This window comes from Nerophis lumbriciformis, linkage group LG01, assembly GCF_033978685.3.
Source record: "Nerophis lumbriciformis linkage group LG01, RoL_Nlum_v2.1, whole genome shotgun sequence".
NCBI lineage: Eukaryota > Metazoa > Chordata > Actinopteri > Syngnathiformes > Syngnathidae > Nerophis > Nerophis lumbriciformis.
This window is the reverse complement of record NC_084548.2, coordinates 15,320,865-15,345,000: the sequence shown is the minus strand read 5'-3', so window position 1 is coordinate 15,345,000 and position 24,136 is coordinate 15,320,865. Positions and strand designations below refer to the sequence as shown.

At 38.5% G+C, this 24,136-nt stretch overlaps 1 protein-coding gene across 5 annotated transcripts in view; it reads left to right on the top strand.

Annotated features, from left to right (window-relative positions):
* The window catches only part of kazna (kazrin, periplakin interacting protein a), a 475,688-nt gene that overhangs the window by 424,365 nt on the left and 27,187 nt on the right, over positions 1 to 24,136 (top strand). For 2 of the 5 annotated variants that reach the window (XM_061976143.1, XM_061976158.1), the window contains 4 exons: positions 4,079 to 4,162; positions 6,216 to 6,405; positions 6,791 to 6,927; positions 9,378 to 9,501. In XM_061976143.1, the coding sequence (XP_061832127.1) occupies positions 4,079 to 4,162; positions 6,216 to 6,405; positions 6,791 to 6,927; positions 9,378 to 9,501 (535 nt within the window). Of the gene's footprint in view, positions 1 to 4,078; positions 4,163 to 6,215; positions 6,406 to 6,790; positions 6,928 to 9,377; positions 10,630 to 24,136 lie in introns of those variants that run through there. The other 3 variants (XM_061976166.2, XM_061976151.1, XM_061976174.2) reach the window with 3 other exon arrangements.

Below are 24,136 nucleotides of genomic sequence, written 5' to 3'. Positions count from 1 at the left end.
AAGAAGCTCAAAGGAGATACCATAAAACTGCGCTCTTTAGGGTAAATACCGTACATTATTATTACTTCATAACACTTCTGTAATTGTTACACCATTATATTTCACCGTTATACCGGTATAGCTCGGTTGGTAGAGTGGCCGTGCCAGCAACTTGAGGGTTCCAGGTTCGATCCCCCCTTCCGCCATCCTAGTCACTGCCGTTGTGTCCTTGGGCAAGACACTTTACCCACCTTCTCCCAGTGCCACCCACACTGGTTTAAATGTAACTTAGATATTGGGTTTCACTATGTAAAAGTGCTTTGAGTCACTAGAGAAAAGCGCTATATAAATATAATTTGCTTCAATTTCTTTTCTTTTTTTTTAAAAAGGCTACACGTTAAAATTAATTTAAATTCATTTCAATGGGTGACGCCGTTTTTAAAAAGAAAACTTTTAGATAATAAATATTATTACAAAACAATAGAAAGTACCACTACAGTAGTTTTACAAAGTAAAGTAATGATGGTGCGTAATACTGAAGAAAAAGTAGTCAATAACGCCAGCTGAAGACATTAAATTAATATTTAAACGATGCATGAAAATTTTGAAAAGCTGCTGATGGTGTGTTTGACGGAGAAGAAGCTCGAAGAAGATACCATAAAAGTGCGCGTTTCATGGTGAATGCTGTACATTATTATTACTTCTTAAAACTACTGTAGTTGTTTGTACTATGTTCTATTGTATTGTCCTTCTTGTGATATTTATGTATTTTAAAAAAAAAATTTTTTAAAGGCTACCTGTTAAAATTAATTTAAATGGGTGACACTGTTTTTAAACAGAAAACAAACTTTTAGATAAGAAATATTATTATTACAAAACAATGGAAAGTACCACTAACAACTACGGTAGTTTTACAAAGTAAAGTAATGATGGAGAGTAATACTGAAGAAAAAGGAGTCAATACCGCCAGCTAAGGACATTAAAATAATATTTAAATGATGGACATTTATACATCAAAATTTTGAAAAGCTGCCGATGGTGTGCTTGACAGAGAAGAAGCTCGAAGGAGATTCCATAAATGTGCGCTCTCCAAGGTAAATCCTGTAAATTATTATTAGTTTATAAAACTACTGTAGTTGTTTGTACTATATTCTATTGTACTGTCCTTCTTACGGTATTTATGTCAAATGTTTTTTTGTTTTTTAAAGGCTACAAGTTAAAATTATTTTAAATTCATTTTAATGGTTTACGCTGTTTTTAAAAAGAAAACTAACTTTTGGATAAGAAATATTATTATTACAAAACAATAAAAAGTACCACTAACAACTACGGTAGTTTTACAAAGTAAAGTAATGATGCAGCGTAATACTGAAGAAAAAGGAGTCAATAACACCAGCTAAGGACATTAAAATAGTATATTTAAACGACGGACATTTATGCATGAACATTTTGAAATGCTGCTGATGGTGTGCTTGACAGAGAAGAAGGTCAAAAGAGATACAATAAAAGTGCGCTCTCCAAGGTAAATCCTGTACATTATTATTACTTTATAAAACTACTGTAGTTTTTTGTACTATGTTCTATTGCAGTGGTTCTCAACTGGGGGTACGCGTACCCCTGGGGGTACTTGAAGGTATGCCAAGGGGTATGTGAGATTTTTTTTAAATATTCTAAAAATAGCAACAATTCAAAAATCCTTTATAAATATAAATAAAAACCTATCTTTTTTTCCAAATAGTTCAAGAAAGACCACTACAAATGAGCAATATTTTGCACTGTAATACAATTTAATAAATCAGAAACTGATGACATAGTGCTGTATTTTACTTCTTTATCTCTTTTTTTCAACCAAAAATGCTTTGCTCTGATTAGGGGGTACTTGAATTTAAAAAAAATTCACAGGGGGTACAACACTGAAAAAAGGTTGAGAACCACTGTTCTATTGTATTGTCCTTCGTATGATATGTATGTCTTTTTTTTTTTTTTTTTAAAAGCTACAAGTTAAAATTATTTTAAATTCATTTCAATGGGGTACGCTGTTTTTAAAAAGAAGACAAACTTTTAGATAATAAATATTATTATTACAAAACAATAAAAAGTACCACTAACAACTACGGTCGTTTTACAAAGTAAAGTACTGATAATGTACAGTATTTAGCTTGGAGAATGGACTTCTACGGTATCTCCTTTCAGCTGCTTCATAGTCAAACACACCATCAGCAGCTTTGACATATTTTAATGGATACATGTAGAATCAGGATCAGAATAGTTTTTTATTGCCATTGTTTGAGAACGGGTTCACAAATTAGGAATTTTACTTGGTGCGTAGGTCGCTTAGATGTTAGTTCAATATTCTTGGCTGGCGTTAGACTTCGTTCTGCTTCAGGGATACGCTCGTACCGCATGGTTTTGATGATCTATTTCTTTAATTCAATGAATATCATTCTGCTTTTTCTTCCCACGCACCTTCCCATGGTTGGAAGGCAAATGTATGTCTTTCTCTAGCTATAAGCCAATGCTTGCGAGTAAGACCAGATGTTTTTGGTAGGACCTTACGGGGTTCACTGTGGCATTTGCTACGCCAACTAATGGGGGGGGAATGCTTGTTACTCAGATTTTTGCTTGCAACTTAAAGCATAACAATTAGCCAAGAGACAAAACACTCTTAAGGTGAGGTATCACCGTATCATTAAGTAGAGCACAATGATCTGCCAAGACAAACCAATCTTAGTTTAAATCGGCACCCTCTATACTCTGCGCATATGCCCAATTAATTATAATCATCAATGATAATTCATAATTTACAAGAAATGTCTTTGAAAACCATTTTTCGGAAATGTCTAAATATGTTACAACCCAATAATAACACCCTATTTAGAAGCATTGGCGTTGTTAGGCCTATTTTAGGGGGGCTCAAGCCTCCCTAAAATATTCTTAAGCCCCCCTAAATAATTTGGTGTTTTTCTGTTTTGTTTTACAAATAAATGCCGACATATTCATTATAAAGTGGCCCAAATATGAGTTTAAATAAATAATCATATAACCTGTTATTATTCACTCAGTTTCCCCTCACTTCGTAGCGTAAGGTAGAGAGCCCCTTTCGTGCGTCGGTATCCAATCCATTCCACTTGTTCATATAGAAAATGCCCACATCACTCAAATTCCAGCCCGCATTTTCTCTGCAACCTTGCTTGCGGTCCTGCAAGTGTACGAAGCACATTATCTTCCTTTACAATGAGTGAAGCTGCACAAAACCTTGTGTGTGCAATTGTAAATAATTTATTTTTTAAGTTTTGTGTTTCTTGTAGAATCTATATAAAGTAATATACATAATCCTATTGTTAAAATAATGAAAAAAACATCATTAAATATATATGTTTTATTGTATTGTTACATTAATAGCTGTTTTATTATTATAGGATGGCTTGTTAAAACCAAGACATTTAATATAAAATGTAAAATGAATAAATACATAAAAAGAAAAAGAAAATATATGGTTAAAAGCCATCGTCCCGGGGAGCATTTCATTTCGTCCCGTGCATTTTTTTTAAATAATAATAATAACAATGAATAATTTCTAAGTCTTTGTTAGCCGTTTGTGAAGTTTTGTGCTCGTGCGTAACATTCGCTCGCTTCCTGTGCATCTCCTGGGGGCAAAGCCCCCCCTGTCCTTAAAAGCTAGTGACGCCCCTGTTTAGAAGTAAGAACGGATACCTTTTATGGGTTAAGCCATATTTTGAGCGCATTGTTAGCATTCTTAATAGCCATACGAGTGTAAAAATAGGTTAGCCACTCTTATATTGATGCATGTATTGACAGCTGTGTGGCGATGTTCATATAGCGAGGGTGAAAATGTACAAATCAATAAACCACTTTACCTTTTAACTGTCGCGTATTGAACCGGCGGGGAGTTAGCGCTAGCTGCTAACGTTGGCGGTCAACCCCACTCCACCTCATGCTAATGCTGGTCAATTCCCAGTCTACGGTTTGTTTGGTAACCACAACACAATGTTATGAATATTTGTCACTGTTTTTTTTGGAAATAAGCACATTAAGTACTTCAATAGGCCTCGCTAACGTCTCCAACCCCCCCCTTCAGATGAGTAACTGTGTCAATCAAAGAATGGAGTACCGGGTGTTTGAGCGCATCGGGGACAGGGACGTCTCTCCTAGGGTCATGGCGGTAAGACGAAGACCCCCCTAGCTTGGACTTTTAACGACTCCTAACCCCCTCCCCTGATCCCTTGATTGTTACCTCCTAAAGCTCCTCCTCAGCTGCACGTGTTTGACTAATCCCAAGGCTTACCCGGATCGAACCCACTCAGTGATCCCAGAGTTCCCCCAGTGTGATCAATGTGCTCCGGCGAGAGCGTCAATATTCAAACTGCTAATGACGGGATGTGATTCCACGTTGATTTGCATGTCAGACCCCCGGGTGATTGATGACTGTTTGACCGTTGTAATGAAGTGGTGACTGCCAGCTTACACAGAGACAAAAAAACCAACACTTTATGCCTGTTTAAATACTGACAAAACGTATCGTTGATGAAAATGTGTTTTCTTAAGGCTATGCCAGGGATTCTCAAACTGCAGTACATGGGCTCTATCTAGTGCATACTTGCCAAACCTCCCGGATTTTCCGGGAGACTCCCGAAATTCAGCGCCTCTCCCGAAAACATCCCGGGACAAATTTTCTCCCGAAATTCAGGTGGAGCTGGAGGCCACACCCCCTCCAGCTCCATGCGGACCTGAGTGACGTGTCGACAGCCTGTTTTCACGTCCGCTTTCCCACAATATAAACAGCGTGCCTGCCCAATCATGTTATAACTGTAGAATGATCGAGGGCGAGTTCTTGGTTTCTTATGTGGGTTTATTGTTAGGCAGTTTCATTGACGTCCTCCCAGCGCGGTAACAACAGCAGTCACGTTTCCGTCTACCGTGAAGCAGTTCGTCTGCCGTAAACAGCAATGTTGTGACACTCTTAAACAGGACAATACTGTCATCTACTGTACATGCATATGTGACAATAACATCTACGGCTTTTAGAGAGTGCAGTGCACAACTGCGCACACAACAAGGAGACGAAGCAGAAGAACGAGGAAGATACAGCCGTGGCGACGCCGACGACGAGTAGGATGAAAAAATATGCTTGTAAGTTCCAAGCCGCAGCTGCGATTGGACCTGGATAGCCTCCGGGAAGAAGTAGTGGACTACCAAGTGCTTGGCAGTGAAGATCTTCCTCAGGAAGCAAAGATTGACCAGTTTTGGGCCATGCAAGGGAGAGATGGAAGATTCCAGACTCTAGTGCATTTGATGAAAGCCCTTTTGTGCGTGCCACACAGCAATGCATCATCAGAGAGGGTGTTCAGCATGGTTAGAAAAATAGTGACAGAGAATAGAACAAGGATGGACAACCCTTAACTCAACAATGAGTAGATGAGTGTTATGTGTGTGTATATGTGTAAATAAATGAACACTGAAATTCAAGTATTTCTTTTACATATATATATATATATATAGCTAAAATTCACTGAAAGTCAAGTAATTCTTACATATATATATATATATATATATATACATATATATATATATATATAAAATACTTGATTTGGTGAATTCTAGCTGTAAATATACTCCTCCTCTCTTAACCACGCCCCCCCACCCCCCACCTCCCGAAATCGGAGGTCTCAAGGTTGGCAAGTATGATCTAGTGGTACGCCAAAGAATCACTTATTTACATATGCAAACACAGTGTTGGATACAGCGGCCAAAAATAAGACCTCTGATGTTTGCACTGATTGCACTGTTATTGTTTGTTATTGTAAGTCGCGGCGTGATGTGACAGGTGGTGACAGTACACCTACTTTGAGACAAGAGCTATAGTGATGCATGCTTGGTTATGGTTTGAATTAATTTCCAATAATTGTAAGAACAACTTTTTACTGTCAATATCAGCTGCTGAGTTTTACTATTTTATGTTGTCTGCTGGTGGTGTGCCTTGGGATTTTTTCAATGAAAAAAATGCGCTTTGGCTCCAAAAAGGTTGAAAAACACTGCTGTGGAGGATACTGGTTCTACGGAAAATACAAAATAATACTAATAGTGCAGGCAGAGGTCAGTCCCCGCGGTCCTTAGCTTTCTGTAAATGTGGTCCCCAAAACAATGTATTTGAATACACACTCACTCCACATGGACATGTTCTCTGGCTAATGCCTTTCTCTCCGCCCTCTCCCAAGGCCAAACAGTCGTTAGCCACCCTGACCAAGGATGTGCCTAAACGTCACTCGCTGGCAATGCCAACGGAAACGGTTGTCAACGGCAACAACCAGGAGTGGGTGATGCAGGCGGACCTCCCCCTCACTGCCGCCATCAGACAGAGTCAGCAGACCCTCTACGTTCACACGGGACATCCCACCGACAGACAAGGTAGGAGGACGGGATGGCGCCCCTCCTCTGCGAGGTGCCGTTAGCCATCATTCAATCCATTTTATGCAACCTTCTGTCACAGAACCTTTATTTAGATAAAAACTAACAACACGCTAATACTTCACCCAAATGCCTGTTTAAAACACACACGCAGACAAGAAGAAGAAAACAGTTGCTCATTGTGTTCGTATGGGTTGCACTGCTGAATGCACACTGTTGCCTGGCAACTGCTGATGATGGCAAGTCATTTCAGTCTCTTGATTTCAATTCTGATTTCCCTATTCATAGGGCGTTAAAAAAAGAACAAAAAAAAATCCCAATTTTCTTCAATTCATTGCAGAAGCCCACCTGTAAAAATGAAGCCTTTTTCCCCATTTTCGTTTAGTCGCTGCTGTGCGGTTGAGTCCAGGCCACTCGCGTCAGCCCTCCATCATCTCCGACGCCTCGGCAGTGGATGGAGACAGGTCGTCCACGCCGAGTGACATCAACTCTCCACGACATCGGACTCACTCGCTCTGCAACGTAAGGCGCTGCCCAACAACCCCCCTACCCCCACACAGATGCCGTCTGTGTGCTCATTCTAAAGCTGTCTCTTGTGTGCTTGTAAGCATCTTCACTCTACTCTACTACCGATTCCGAAAACCTAATACCGTGTGGTCCTGAATCTGAGATGACTCTGAATAAGACATACAAACCCCCGTTTCCATATGAGTTGGGAAATTGTGTTGGATGTAAATATAAACGGAATACAATGATTTGCAAATCATTTTCAACCCATATTCAGTTGAATATGCTACAAAGACAACATATTTGATGATCAAACTGATAAACATTTTTTTTTTTTTGCAAATAATCATTAACTTTAGAATTTGATGCCAGCAACACGTGACAAAGAAGTTGGGAAAGGTGGCAATAAATACTGATAAAGTTGAGGAATGCTCATCAAACACTTATTTGGAACATCCCAAAGGTGAACAGGCAAATTGGAAACAGGTGGGTGCCATGATTGGGTGTAAAAGTAGATTCCATGAAATGCTCAGTCATTCACAAACAAGGATGGGGCGAGGGTCACCACTTTGTCAACAAATGCGTGAGCAAATTGTTGAACAGTTTAAGAAAAACCTTTCTCAACCAGCTATTGCAAGGAATTTAGGGATTTCACCATCTACGGTTCGTAATATCATCAAAGGGTTCAGAGAATCTGGAGAAATCACTGCACGTAAGCAGCTAAGCCCGAGACCTTTGATCCCTCAGGCTGTACTGCATCTACAAGTGACATCAGTGTGTAAAGGATATCACCACATGGGCTCAGGAACACTTCAGAAACCCACTGTCAGTAACTACAGTTGGTCGCTACATCTGTAAGTGCAAGTTAACTCTCTCCTATGCAAGGCGAAAACCGTTTATCAACAACACCCAGAAACGCCGTCGGCTTCGCTGGGCCTGAGCTCATCTAAAATGGACTGATGCAAAGTGGAAAAGTGTTCTGACGAGTCCACATTTCAAATTGTTTTTGGAAACTGTGGACGTCGTGAGGAAAGAACCATCCGGATTGTTATAGGTGCAAAGTTGAAAAGCCAGCATCTGTGATGGTATGGGGGTGTATTAGTGCCCAAGACATGGGTATCTTACACATCTGTGAAGGCGCCACAGTTTCCAAAAACAATTTGAAATGTGGACTCGTCAGACCACAGAACACTTTAACACTCTGCATCAGTCCATCTTAGATGAGCTCGGGCCAAGCAAAGCCGGCGGCGTTTCTGGGTGTTGTTGATAAATGGCTTTTGCCTTGCATAGTAGAGTTTTAACTTGCACTTACAGATGTAGCGACCAACTGTAGTTACTGACAGTAGTGTTCTGAAGTGTTCGGATTTTGATGCAGTACCGCCTGAGGGATCGAAGGTCACAGCCTTGCCACTTACTGTACGTGCAGTGATTTCTCCAGATTCTCTGAACCTTTTGATGATATTACGAACCTTCGATGGTGAAATCCCTAAATTCCTTGCAATAGCTGGTTGAGAAATGTTCTTAAACTGTTGGACAAGTTGCTCACGCATGTGTTCACAAAGTGGTGACCCTCGCCCCATCCTTGTTTTGTGAATGACTGAGCATTTCAAGGAAGCTGCTTTTATACCCAATCGTGACACTCACCTGTTCCCAATTAGCCTGTTCACCTGTGGGATGTTCCAAATTGTCAGGAGTTGTAGGTGACGAACCCCAAAATGCAGAGAAGGCAGAAGGCATTGTGCGGGAAAACATGATTTAATTTAACACTATAGCAAAAAAAAACAAACAAAAGGGTACAAACAAAAGGTGCGCACAAGGCGGAGAACAAACTTGGCTATGAACTAAAATAGCACAAAGGCTAACTGTCGACAAGAAACAAAAACACTTACTGTGACACGAAGGAACTATGACATGAGCAGAGTGAACAAAAGTAGACAGAGCTACAACGAGTATTATGACAGGTAGTAGTGACATTGACAATGACAATAATCCAGCAGTGACTGGAGGGCAGGGCAGGTATAAATAGCAGCTGGCTGATTGACACCAGGTGTGGCCAGGTGCCAATCAGCCACAGCTGAGGGGACAGCACTCAGAGAGAACAACAGGAAACTGAACCAAAATAAGAGTGCTGACAGGAAATAAAACAAACACAGAGGAAAAACTAAAACTTAACCAAACTGTCAGGGATAAGCCTGACACAAATAAGTGTTTGATGAGCATTCCTCAACTTCCTCAGTCTTTTTTGCCACTTGTGCCAGCTTTTTTGAAACATTTTCCTGTTCGAACGTTGAGTATCTTGTCTTTGCAGTCTATTCAATTGAATAAAGGTTGAAAAGGATTAGCAAATCATTGCATCCTGTTTTTATTTACCATTTACACAACGTGCCAACTTCACTGGTTTTGGAGTTTGTATTTTAGTCTGCTCTCTTTTGGGTAACTCTGCTTCTGCCTTCCCTCTGTTCCAGTCCCTAGAAGATCTGGAGGTGGCGAAGTGTAAGAAGAAGAAGGAGAAGATGGGCCTGGGCTCTTTGTCACGGGTCTTTGCCCGGGGAAAGCAGCGCAAGTCACTGGAACCCGGTTTGTTTGATGGTACTGGAACACCTGATTATTACATAGAGGAGGACGCAGACTGGTAAAGAGCTTCTGTGGAAGTGGTCTGAGGGCGTTTCTAAGTGTGTATGAAAGTGTTTGTGTGTGTGTGTGTGTGTGTGGGCGTTTCGAACCGTCAGACAGGGTGGAGAATCCAAACGAGTAAATTGCACCTGTAAGTATGTACAGTCCTGTAAATAGAGCCCGGCGACATGGCGGACATACAGAAGTTGTGTTGTTGGACCTTTCTAATGTTCTACATTTTGACTTTCATTCAACTGGAAACTTGAAGGACTGCTGTACGTGTAAATAACTACAATCGATGTGCACTTTGTGTGTGTAAATGTCTCCTCGTCCTGAATGCCTTTTCTGGTTTATTTTTTAAATATGTGACCCCTCCTTTAACCCCCATGTTTCCTGTCCTGCCTGGTTCATTCCCCTCCCCACCGCCATGATGGGAAGGTTTTCCTGTGGGCCGACACGCAGAGACTACCAATCCATCCCAAAAGCATAGAAAAGCGGATGTTAGACGCCATCTTTTAGGGGCTTAAACCTACTACTCTATGCAGAGCACTCTGTTCCCTAGCAACATGAGGCCCAACAGGAATTGTGGGAAATGTGAATTCTATCTGGTGAGATAGAAGACTGACACATGGTGCCATGCATGCACATACTGTATGTGGTAGCCCCTCTCCCAGAATGCATGTTTAACAGCCGCCGTCTCTGCACTGTCTGTTTAAGAGAGGTCAGTTACTCATATCATACCTCATACATTTCTTATTTAAGATAATAACAATTATGCTCAATAACTATAATCACACATAAACCAATACAAATACGTTTAAGTTGCTAGTTGCACAAATATTCCTATATATATATATTATATATAAATTAACTTTTTAAATGAAACAATATCCTACATATGGCATATACTGAAAGACTGTATTTCCTCATATGGTGGTTATGGGCATCTAATAAAGGGATTAAAGGCCTACTGAAATGCGATTTTCTTATTTAAACGGGGATAGCAGGTCCATTCTATGTGTCATACTTGATCATTTCGCGATATTGACATATTTTTGCTGAAAGGATTTAGTAGAGAACATCGACGATAAAGTTCGCAACTTTTGGTCGCTGATAAAAAAAGCCTTGCCTCTACCGGAAGTAGCAGACGATATGCGCGTGACGTCACAGGTTGTGGAGCTCCTCACATCTGCACATTGTTTACAATGATGGCCACCAGCAGCGAGAGCGATTCGGACCGAGAAAGCGACGATTTCCCCATTAATTTGAGCGAGGATGAAAGATTTGTGGATGAGGAAAGTGAGAGTGAAGGACTAGAGGGCAGTGGGAGCGATTCAGATAGGGAAGATGCTGTGAGAGGCGGGTGGGACCTGATATTCACCTGGGAATGACTAAAACAGTAAATAAACACAAGACATATATATACTCTATTAGCCACAACACAACCAGGCTTATATTTAATATGCCACAAATTAATCCCGCATAACAAACACCTCCCCCCTCCCGTCCATATAACCCGCCAATACAACTCAAACACCTGCACAACACACTCAATCCCACAGCCCAAAGTACCGTTCACCTCCCCAAAGTTCATACAGCACATATATTTCCCCAAAGTTACGTACGTGACATGCACATAGCGGCACGCACGTACGGGCAAGCGATCAAATGTTTGGAAGCCGCAGCCGCATGCGTACTCACGGTACCGCGTCTGCGCATCCAACTCAAAGTCCTCCTGGTAAGAGTCTCTGTTGTCCCAGTTCTCCACAGGCCAATGGTAAAGCTTGACTGTCATCTTTCGGGAATGTAAACGATGAAACACCGGCTGTGTTTGTGTTGCTGCAGCCGCCCGCAATACACCGCTTCCCACCTACAGCTTTCTTCTTTGCTGTCTCCATTGTTCATTGATCAAATTGCAAAAGATTCACCAACACAGATGTCCAGAATACTGTGGAATTTTGCGATGAAAACAGACGACTTAATAGCTGGCCACCATGCTGGCCCAAAATGTCCTCTACAATCCGTGACATCACGTGCCAGCGTCATCATACCGAGACGTTTTCAGCAGGATATTTTGCGCGGAATTTAAAATTGCACTTTAGTAAGCTAACCCGGCCGTATTGGCATGTGTTGCAATGTTAAGATTTCATCATTGATATATAAACTATCAGACTGCGTGGTCGGTAGTAGTGGGTTTCAGTAGGGCTTTAAGGCGAGTGCTGTCCCAGTAAAACAATTTCACTTCCAATACGACGCCGATATTGGAGCCTGGAGTATTGGCCGATATTATATCATAGATATTTTTTTGTTGGAAAAAGATTGATCAAGGGGAATTAGTCAAAAGGAGCACAATGGTGGAAACACAAACATATTTATTATTACCTGTCTAAAATAGACTTTCTGCTGTCTTTAAATTGAATTGGAGTCATTGATTTTCGGCGACACCTAGTAGGGACAGCAATTCATTATGTCAAAGCTCATATGTTGAATGATGCGGACACGTTTGTTACTGGTAATTTATTTGGAGACTTGTAAAGAACATGCAACTATAATTAGTTGACACTTGTTTAAGTTGACAAATGTGTTTTTAGACTGCAATGTTGTCCAATTGAGAACACTTATTACGTATGTCTACCTGGCGTGCTCAGCTGTTGTGTAGCTGCCAGCTCCTAGTAGCTTATAGCCTACCATTTCTACCTTTTAAAAATGACTTCACTGAATTTTTGCTTATTGGAAGACATTTAGATGTCAACTGGCTTGTATCGGAAATTCCATATATATATATATATATATATATATATATATATATATATATATACCGCCTCTTAAACGTACCGATCCCGGGCCCACTTCGTCATTACGTCGTGTCATTGCTGGTTTACGAGCAGATGAGCATGTTCGGCAGCGCACAATCACAGAGTACTTACAGCAGTCACAGTGTGTAGACAGAAAAGGGAGAATGGACGCATTTTGGCTTAAAAACTAACGATAAAGGTATAACACTGAAATGCCCACCTGAAGAGGTGCTTTAAGACATGGCTAGTTAGTTAGCGGCTAACGTCCATCTGCCGTCTGCAGTGTTTTAGCTACATCTAAATCACTAATCCTGGTCTCCATGGCGACAAATAAAGTATGTTTCTTACAAGTATCATCCCTGCAGGACGAGGAATAGCTAAAAATGCTTCACTAAACTATGATTCCATGGGTGGATCTACACCTGACATCCACTGTAATGATATCAAGTACAGGCACGTATACTACTATGATTACGTCGATATTTTTTGGCATCACAACATCTTCTTTCGTTTATGTATATTATGTTTATAAACTCAGGAAATATGTCCCTGGACACATGAGGACTTTGAATATGACCAATGTATGATCCTGTAACTACTTGGTATCGGATTGATACCTAAATTTGTGGTATCATCCAAAACTAATGTAAAGTATCAAACAATAGAAGAATAAGTGATAATTACATTTTAACAGAAGTGTAGACAGAACATGTTAAAAGAGAAAGTAATCAGATATTAACAGTAAATGAACAAGTTGATTAATAATACATTTTCTACCACTTGTCCTTAATAATGTTGACAAAATAATAGAATGATAATTGACACAATATGTTACTGCATACGTCAGCAGACTAATTAGGAGCCATTGTTTGTTTACGTATTACTAAAAGACAAGTTGTCTTGTATGTTCACTATTTTATTTAAAGACTTAACTGCAACAAGAAACACATTTTTAATGTACCCGAAGATTTTTTGTTAAAATAAAGCCAATAATGCAATTTATGTTGGTACCAGTACCGGTACTAAAATAATTTCGATACTTTTCATGTCAGATATCAGTAAAAAAAAAAAAAAAAAAAAAATTTTTTTTTACTGATATCTGATCAATTTTGGATCAGAACACCCCTAATTAATACTGTAAAAATTTGCCAGAATTTCACAGCATTTAACAGTATTTTTTCCACAATAAAATACTGTAATCAAAATTTACAGTAACATTACAACAAAATGCGTTGTTTTTTTTTTAATGATATCCTTATACCTCACAGTACAGTAATTAAGTGTTATTTCACAATAAAATACCATAATTATAGTCCTCTGTAATATCACAAAAAAATACTGTAAATTCAAACTGATTTATCCCCAAAGGGGTTCCGTAGACTGCCTAAGTTGTGGAATGCTGTGAACACGAGAGAGTAATTAACTATAAAAGTTATATAATTGTGATGTTACAGAATTTAGTTGCACCTTTATTGTAATTAACACTAAAAAAACAAGCTCTGCTATTGCAGTAAATTGCTTTAAGGATATTTCACAGTAAATTACTGTGAGTGTTACTATAAAAGTAATGCAATTATCAGCCAGTTATTTTCTGTGAATTTACAATGGGCATTTTTTTTCAACATAAAGGCCTGTATTTTTGTAAAAGAATATCAAATTAATTTATTTATATATTCCATGAACAAGACAGTTTATTTAAATAATGTATTTTGATATTTTTCCATATTTTTTTTACTATTATTTATTGCCCTGCAGTGAGGCCAACATTCTTTAGACTGCTTCTCTTCAAACTTCATTGTGAGTGCCAGCTTTACAGATGTCATGTCAGGGCGGTGTGTCTTTTTATGACCTCTACTGCCACATATTATTATTATTATTATCATTAGAGATGTCTGATAATATCGGCCTGCCGATAAATGCGTTAAAATGTAATATCGGAAATTATTGGTATCGTTTTTTTATTATCGGTATCGGGTTTTTTTGTGTGTTTTTTTGTTTAGTTTTTTTCATTAAATCAACATAAAAAACACAAGACAGGCCGATATTATCGGCCGATAAATGCGTTAAAATGTAATATCAGAAATTATCGGTATCGTTTTTTTTTTTTATTATCGGTATCGTTTTTTTTGTGTGTGTTTTTTTGTTTTGTTTTTTTCATTAAATCAACATAAAAAACACAAGATACACTTACAATTAGTGCACCAACCCAAAAAACCTCCCTCCCCCATTTACACTCATTCACACAAAAGGGTTGTTTCTTTCTGTTATTAATATTCTGGTTCCTACATTATATATCAATATATATCAATACAGTCTGCAAGGGATACAGTCCGTAAGCACACATGATTGTGCGTGCTGCTGGTCCACTAATAGTACTAACCTTTAACAGTTAATTTTACTCATTTTCATTCATTCCTAGTTTCTATGTAGCTGTTTTTATATTGTTTTACTTTCTTTTTTATTCAAGAAAATATTTTTAATTTATTTATCTTATTTTATTAATTTTTTTAAAAAGTACCTTATCTTCACCATACCTGGTTGTCCAAATTAGGCATAATAATGTGTTAATTCCACGACTGCATATATCGGTTGATATCGGTAATTAAAGAGTTGGACAATATCGGAATATCGGATATCGGCAAAAAGCCATTATCGGACATCCCTAATTATCATCATTATTATTATTACAGACGGACAGAAATGAGAGGTCTATTCGGGGTGCAGCGTTGATTTCTACTCAGTGATTAATCGAGGAAACAGGGTGAATGTGACATACATATTAATTGAACTAATTGGAATTTGAAAGAGTAGTGACAAAAAAAGTCAAATTGAATGAAGCCTTTATCAAACAAAGACACACGCAACCCTTTTGCTCGTAACCCCGTGATCCCACCTAAAGAAAAAGCAATTAACACGGTGCTAAAGGTTAATAGCATTTCTTCAGAGAGAGACCCTTTCATTGGATTGAGCCGCTGTCTGCAAGGCCTCGCCCTCAGGAAATCTTTCTTCTCTTGATTTTAATCTTCCACTTTGTGTTTGTCACTTTTTCCCCACAACACGACACAGATTGTGTGTGTGCGTGCGTGTTTGTGCGTGTGTGTGTGTGTGTGTGTGTGTGTGTGTGTGTGTGTGTGTGGGAAGAAACATTTAACATTTTCGACACAAAAGTAATTATGCATTTATTTGTATGCATAACCACTCAGTTTTCATGGCACATTCATCATTTTGTTCTCTTGCCAACTTTTATAATTATTATTTCTCGACAGTTAAAAAAAAAAAAAAAAAGTTGTTTTATGTTTATTTTCTCCCCTCAGATATTTTACTTTTTTTGTAAATGGGCAAATTTAGAAAATAATATTAATGAAGACATTTATTTAAATAATATTGCTGAGATGTGTATAAGGCATGGTTTAAAAAAAAATTAATAAAAAAAAACACACTAGGAAAAGAAAAAGTATTTTAAAATAAAAATAAATCATGTTGAATTTTCATGTGACTCTCCTCTCTTTCCCTGTCTTAATAAGTGTGTGTTCATTCGTGGCTCTAATCCTGATCCATCCCTTCATGCTGGGGGAGGTTGGCCATGTTTAACATATGTGCTCGCGTCCCTGAGTCCATCTGTGAGAGGAAGCTTTCCTCTTTCCTCTCCTTCCCAACGTCAACGCACAGGGGAGAGAGGGAAAGGAAACCATGGAAACCATCGATGTCAATAATAGTGTTTGTGGTTTGACCCCTGACCTCTTAACACCTGCTCCCTTGTTGTCTGACCTGCAATGGACTGTCGGCACGGTGACGTGACCCAGGAAGGCAATGAAGTCCGACTGGGTGTTCCAACGAGGTACACTGCATTGTTCCAGTTGCTTTTCCAAGTTTGGGTTCTAGTCTGTGTGTGTGTGTGTGTGTGTGTGTGTGTGTGTGTGTGTGTGTGGCGATCCCGAAACTCAAATGTCAGCACTTCTTCAAGTTCTACCCGCTTCTCTTTGAAAACATGACAGTGTAGTTTAGCATACAGAAAATGTTGTTATATCCTCCACTTCTCCCCCCTGCTTCTACAAGACCTAAAACCAGTGAAGTTGGCACGTTGTGTAAATGGTAAATAAAAACAGAATACAATGATTTGCAAATTCTTTTCAACTTATATTCAATTGAATAGACTGCAAAGACAAGATATTTAATGTTCAAACTAACTAACTGCAAAATAATCATTAATTTAATGGCAGCAACACGTTGCATGTTCACCACTGTGTTACATGGCATTTCCTTTTAACAACACTCAGTAAACATTTGGGAACTGAGGAGACCAATGTTTTAAGCTTTTCAGGTGGAATTATTTCCCATTCTTGCTTGATGTACAGCTTAAGTTCTTCAACAGTCCGTTGTGGTATTTTAGGCTTCATAATGCGCCACACATTTTCAATGGGAGACAGGTCTGGACTACAGGCAGGCCAGTTTTGTACTCGCACTCTTTTACTATGAAGCCACTCTTTTGTAACACGTGGCTTGGCATTGTCTTGCTGAAATAAGCAGGGGCGTCCATGATAACGTTGCTTGGATGGCAACATGTGTTGCTCCAAAACCTGTATGTACCTTTCAGCATTAATGGCGCCTTCACAGATGTGTAAGTTACCCATGCCTTGGGCACTAACACACCCCCATACCATCACAGATGCTGGCTTTTCAACTTTGCGCCTAGAACGATCCGGATGGTTCTTATCCTCTTTGGTCCGGAGGACACGACGTCCACAGTTTCCAAAAACAATTTGAAATGTGGACTCGTCAGACCACAGAATGCTTTTACACTTTGTATCAGTCCATCTTAGATGAGCTCGGGCCCAGCGAAGCCGGCGGCGTTCCTGGGTGTTGTTGATAAACGGCTTATGCTTTGCATAGTAGAGTTTCAACTTGCACGTACAGATGTAGCGACCAACTGTAGTCACTGACAGTGGTTCTCTGAGGTGTTCCTGAGCCCATGTAGTGATATCCTTTACACACTGATGTTGCTTACGTGCAGTGATTTCTCCAGATTCTCTGAAGCTTTTGATGATATTACGGACCGTAGATGGTGAAATCCCTAAATTCCTTGCAATAGCTCATTGAGAAATTGTTGTTCTTAAACTGTTCGACAATTTGCTCACGCATTTGTTGACAAAGTGGTGACTTTCGCCCCATCCTTGTTTGTGAATGACTGAGCATTTCATGGAAGCTGCTTTTATACCCAATCGTGGCACCCACCTGTTCCCAATTAGCCTGTTCACCTGTGGGATGTTCCAAATAAGTGTTTGCTGAGCATTCCTCAACTTTCTCAGTCTTTTTTGCCACTTGTGCCAGCTTTTTGAAACATGTTGCAGGCATCAAATTCCAAATGAGCTAATATTTGCAAAAAAATAAAGTTTTCCAGTTTGAACGTTAAGTATCTTGTCTTTGCAGTCTATTCAATTGAATATAGGTTGAAAATGAATAGCAAATCATTGTATTCTGTTTTTATTTAGGATTTACACAACGTGCCAACTTCACTGGTTTTGGGTTTTGTAAATTATCCCCTCCAGAATTCCGCTATGTTGCGATCCCACCAATTCGAGCAAATTTAGAGGATATATTTAGACAATGCATATCAATGAACATCTGACATGTAAGTATAGGAGATCATTGCCAATGGTGAATTTCCATCTCCAGCCACTTGGCAAGTTATTGGTGAAAAAACATCAAGACAAACACATTCAAAACTTACTACACATATTAACAATAATAATATGTAACATTTCTGTACAAAAACAATTGAAAACATACATATTTCATAAGATACATTTTTATACAAGTAACCTAGCGACTATGATTACTAGTTTGGCTCCCAAACAGCCAATTTTCAAGGCCCTATATGAAATGTGTGTTGTTAGTTCCTTTTTATTTACAGGCGTTGTGTTCCAGGTTTGACATGCTTGATAAGAAAATCAGACTTGCCCTAAAACCTTCTTTTAAACGCCACCAAGCAGTCCCTTCTGGATCAGGTCTTAGTTCAGGGATTTTTAACCTTTTTGACCTCTGGGCCCAACTTTTCCACTACAGTGGGGCCCGGGAATCACTAAAATATTAACACTGAATTAGTAATCCTATTCTTGATTTTAATCGCATCTAATAATTACATCTAACCTACTTACAGTTTAAAACCTTGTCAAATGATATGAAACCATGTTTAATCACAAAGAGTATTATTTATTTCACACATAACCCTTGGGCTTAGGTCAGGCTGATAAGAAAATCAAGTACTGATGCATAAGAAGAAACTCATACAAACCCCGTTTCCATATGAGTTGGGAAATTGTGTTAGATGTAAATATAAACAGAATACAATGATTTGCAAATCATTTTCAACCCATATTCAGTTGAATATGCTACAAAGACAACATATTTGATGTTCAAACTGATAAACATTTTTTTTTTTTGCAAATAATCATTAACTTTATAATTTGATGCCAGCAACACGTGACAAAGAAGTTGGGAAAGGTGGCAATAAATACTGATAAAGTTGAGGAATGCTCATCAAACACTTATTTGGGACATCCCACAGTTGAACAGGCAAATTGGGAACAGGTGGGTGCCATGATTGGGTATAAAAGTAGATTCCATGAAATGCTCAGTCATTCACAAACAAGGATGGGGCGAGGGTCACCACTTTGTCAACAAATGCGTGAGCAAATTGTTGAACAGTTTAAGAAAAACCTTTCTCAACCAGCTATTGCAAGGAATTTAGGGATTTCACCATCTACGGTCCGTAATATCATCAAAGGGTTCAGAGAATCTGGAGAAATCACTGCACGTAAGCAGCTAAGCCCGTGACCTTCGATCCCTCAGGCTGTACTGCATCAACAAGCGACATCAGTGTGTAAAGGATATCACCACATGGGCTCAGGAACACTTCAGAAAGCCACTGTCAGTAACTACAGTTGGTCGCTACATCTGTAAGTGCAAGTTAAAACTCTCCTATGCAAGGCGAAAAACGTTTATCAACAACACCCAGAAACGCCGTCGGCTTCACTGGGCCTGAGCTCATTTAAGATGGACTGATACAAAGTGGAAAAGTGTTCTGTGGTCTGACGAGTCCACATTTCAAATTGATTTTGGAAACTGTGTACGTCGTGTCCTCCGGACCAAAGAGGAAAAGAACCATCCGGATTGTTATAGGCGCAAAGTTGAAAAGCCAGCATCTGTGATGGTATGGAGGTGTATTAGTGCCCAAGACATGGGTAACTTACACATCTGTGAAGGCACCATTAATGCTGAAAGGTACATACAGGTTTTGGAGCAACATATGTTGCCATCCAAGCAACGTTATCATGGACGCCCCTGCTTATTTCAGCAAGACGATGCCAAGCCACGTACTACAACAGCGTGGCTTCATAGTAAGAGAGTGCGGGTACTAGACTGGCCTGCCTGTAGTCCAGACCTGTCTCCCATTGAAAATGTGTGGCGCATTATGAAGCCTAAAATACCACAACGGACTGTTGAACAACTTAAGCTGTACATCAAGCAAGAATGGGAAAGAATTCCACCTGAAAAGCTTCAAAAATTGGTCTCCTCAGTTCCCAAAAGTTTACTGAGTGTTTTTAAAAGGAAAGGCCATGTAACACAGTGGTAAAAATGCCCCTGTGCCAACTTTTTTGCAATGTGTTGCTGCCTTTAAATTCTCAGTTAATCATTATCATACTTGCCAACCCTCCCGGATTTTCCGGGAAACTCCCGAAATTCAGCGCCTCTCCAAAAAACCTCCCGGGACAAATTTTCTTCCGAAAATCTCCCAAAATTCAGGCGGAGCTGGAGGCCACGCCCCCTCCAGCTCCATGCGGACCTGACCTGTTTTCACGTCCACTTTCCCACAATATAAACAGCATGCCTGCCCATTCACGTTATAACTGTAGAATGATCGAGGGCGAGTTCTTGGTTTCTTATGTGTGTTTATTGTTAGGCAGTTTCATTAACGTCCTCCCAGCGCGGTAACAACGCACAACAACAGCGGTCACGTTTTCGTCTGCCGTAAAGCAGTTCGTCTGCCGTAAACAGCAATGTTGTGACACTCTTAAACAGGACAATACTGCCATCTACTGTACATGCATATGTGACAATAACATCTACGGCTTTTAGAGAGTGCAGTGCACAACTGTGCACACAACAAGGAGACGAAGCAGAATGCATCATCAGAGAGGGTGTTTAGCATGGTTAGAAAGATAGTGACAGAGAATAGAACAAGGATGGACAATTCAACCCTTAACTCAACAATGAGTAGATGAGTGTTATGTGTGTATATGTGTAAATAAATGAACACTGAAATTCAAGTATTTCTCTTATATATATATATATATATATATATATATATATATATATATATATATATATATATATATATATATATATATATATATATATACTAAAAAAATATATGTATAGCTAGAATTCATTAAAAGTCAAGTATTTCTTATACATATATATATATATGAAATACTTGACTTGGTGAATTCTATCTGTAAATATACTCCTCCCCTCTTAACCACGCCCCCCCCACCTCCCGAAATCGGAGGTCTCGAGGTTGGCAAGTATGATCATTATTTGCAAAAAAAAAAAATAACATTAAATATCTTGTCTTTGCGGTATATTCAATTGAATATAAGTTGAAAAGGATTCGCAAATCATTTTATGTTTTTATTTACGGTTTACACAACGTGCCAACTTCACTGGTTTTGGGTTTTTGTACTTGGTATTTGGTCGATACCCAAATTTCTAGTATCACCCAAAACTAATGTAAAGTAACCCAACAACAGAAAAATAAGTGCTTATTATACAAGCCTACTCAAACTATTTTCGGTTCTCAACATGAAGGTGGAGAAATTATATAAAAAAATAAGACAGCAGGAATGTCTTTTAACAGGACCGTGATTAAGGTAATAAGTTGCCGAAATGAGGCCATTCATTCAGTCATCCTCATCAGTACTCCACAGATCATCCATCGTCTTTCACTGGTAAGTACAATAATTAATTGATTTGTTAAGATGATGTGTTTAGGAGTGTTCAACGTTTAAGACCTTAGCACGTGTTAATAAGAGTGTGCAAAAGGTTAGGAGGAGTATAGGAAGGGTTTATAACATGTTTACATATATATATATATATATATATATATATATATATATATATATATATATATATATATATATATATATATATATATATGTTTACATATATATATATATATATATATATATGTTTACATATATATATATATATATATATATATATATATATATATATATATATATATATACATATATATATGTTTACATATATATATATATATATATGTAAACATATATATATATATATATATATATATATATATAAACATATATATTTAAATATATGTAAACATATATATATATATATAAACATATATATATATATATATATATATATATATATATATATATATATATATATATATATATATATATATATATATAAGAAATATAAATACACTTACCACGGACGGGTCTGTAACTATGGCTCCGGCGATAAAGGATGGAACAGTGTGTCTGTCTCCATTGACACTCACGCATGCATTCATGGACGTTCATCATTGAAAGTGGACGCTGACCTTTTCGTTACAGCTTTGAATCCGGTTGACATATTTGGTGATTACATTGCTGTAAGTAAAACTTACAGTACGGTAAAACTTTAGTATGGGGAACATAGTCACCATGAATTAGTTGCTTATTAACATGCAAATTAGTAACATATTGGCTCTTAATTAGTCATTATTAAGTACTTATTAATGCCTTATTCTGCATGGCCTTATTATACAACCAGTAAGCCATTAACTAAGAGTCCTCCCTCAATAACCTCAGAATTATTGCTTATTAGCAGTGTTGGGTTAGTTACTGAAAACCAGTAACTAGTTACAGTCAGTTACTAGTTATTTTATTTCAAAAGTAACTCAGTTACTAACTCAGTTACTTACACCAAAAAGTAATGTGTTGCTGTGAAAAGTAACTATTTAGTTACCGTATTTTTCGGAGTATAAGTCGCACCGGAGTATAAGTCGCACCTGCCGAAAATGCATAATAAAGAAGAAAAAAAACATATATAAGTCGCACTGGGCCCCGGCCAAACTATGAAAAAAACTGCGACTTATAGTCCGAAAAATACGGTACTTATATTTTGTTTTTATGGCCACCTTTAATGCCCTTTTAGCCTTAATTTCAGTACTGTTATTGCACTGGAGGATAATACAATCTGTTGATCAACTTGACATGCATTTGCATCACTGAACTCTGCTAAGCAATGTGGTCTGCGTACAACACACAAAGACAAAGATATGTTTCAAAGGGCCAATTTATTTCAGGCCCAGAACAAATTGACAAAAGTATTTTAAATAGCTGCAACATAACATACATAAGTAACAAACCGCATTATAACAACATAGCTGTAAACCAAGGAAGGCACACACTACATACACCAAGCCTAACCAGACGTTTTTTTCTCTCAAGGAATTGTGAAATAAAATCATGTCTGAAGCCCAGAACACTCTACATATTTCCCCAGTTTTTTAGTTTAGAGATAAGGAAATATTGTCCTGGCCCACTAGGATCTTTCTTTATGTTTGTGAACTTTATAGTCTATACATTTAGAGTGATGTGATAATCAAACACTCTAGAAGTCTAGAATGAAAGAGCAACAGTATATAAGAGAATTGACAGAGTGTGTGTACCTTCAGTGCTGAATGATGAGCAGAGGCAGAGTTTGGAGTGTCTTCTTTAGCTTGATTTCCATTTTTATGTACTCACTGTCCAGGTGCCATTTGACGCCCGGTATCATGCTAATTAGCTGTCTGAAAGCGGGTGACTCCACTGTAGAAATAGCCTGCATGTCTTCTTGCACACACGCTGCAATGGCTCTAACAATGTTGTCCTGGCTAGCAGTGCCTCGTTAAAATCCAGCCGCTGTTGCTTAGGAGGTGAAGTGTGTCTCTCTTTACTAGCTTTGTCGAAGCATGTTGCTTTTGTAGCTGTTTCAGCAGATTTGAATTGCTGTTTTGGGCAGTAGATAGGATCTTTGATCCAAGACACAACTTACATTTAACTCAAATGTTATTTTCTTTGTGGTCGACAAAAGAAAAGTAGTGAGAATATCTCCATGTTAAGAAACTCGGCTTCGGCTTCGCGATGATGTCTTGTTAGTAAACACAGACACGCCCCTCTCCCACACACACACATGCACACACACAGAGCGTGCCTCTGCTCCGTCGCCTCTTCTGCAGCGCTCTAATAAAACACACCCAGATCTTTTCAGTTTCTAGCTGATACTACATAAAAAATAACGTAAAATAACGCAGTAACGCATCATGTAGTAACGATAACTGAGTTACTGAATATAAAAAATAACGCGTTAGACTACTATTTACCGCCGAAAGTAACGGCGTTACAGTAACGCGTTAGTTTGTAACGCGTTAGTCCCAACACTGGTTATTAGTAACCCTAACCCTAACCCTAACCCTTATATGTTCCCCTAGTGTCCAAATGACTCTAAATTAAGTCTTTGTTTATTAGAATATGTCCCCCATACTAAAGTGTTACCAGATTTTCACACTTCTAATTGAAGTACAGTTGTCCCGAGCCACATCACACTTTCGAGTTTGGGGCTTCACTCTATTTTTTAAAGCATGTTCTAACTATTTTTGGCCTAAGTTAAGCATTTTCAAGCATAAACATGGCTAAATTAACTAAAAAAAATCTATATTGCACTAGTGTTGGCCACTAGATGAGACCATGTCTCCT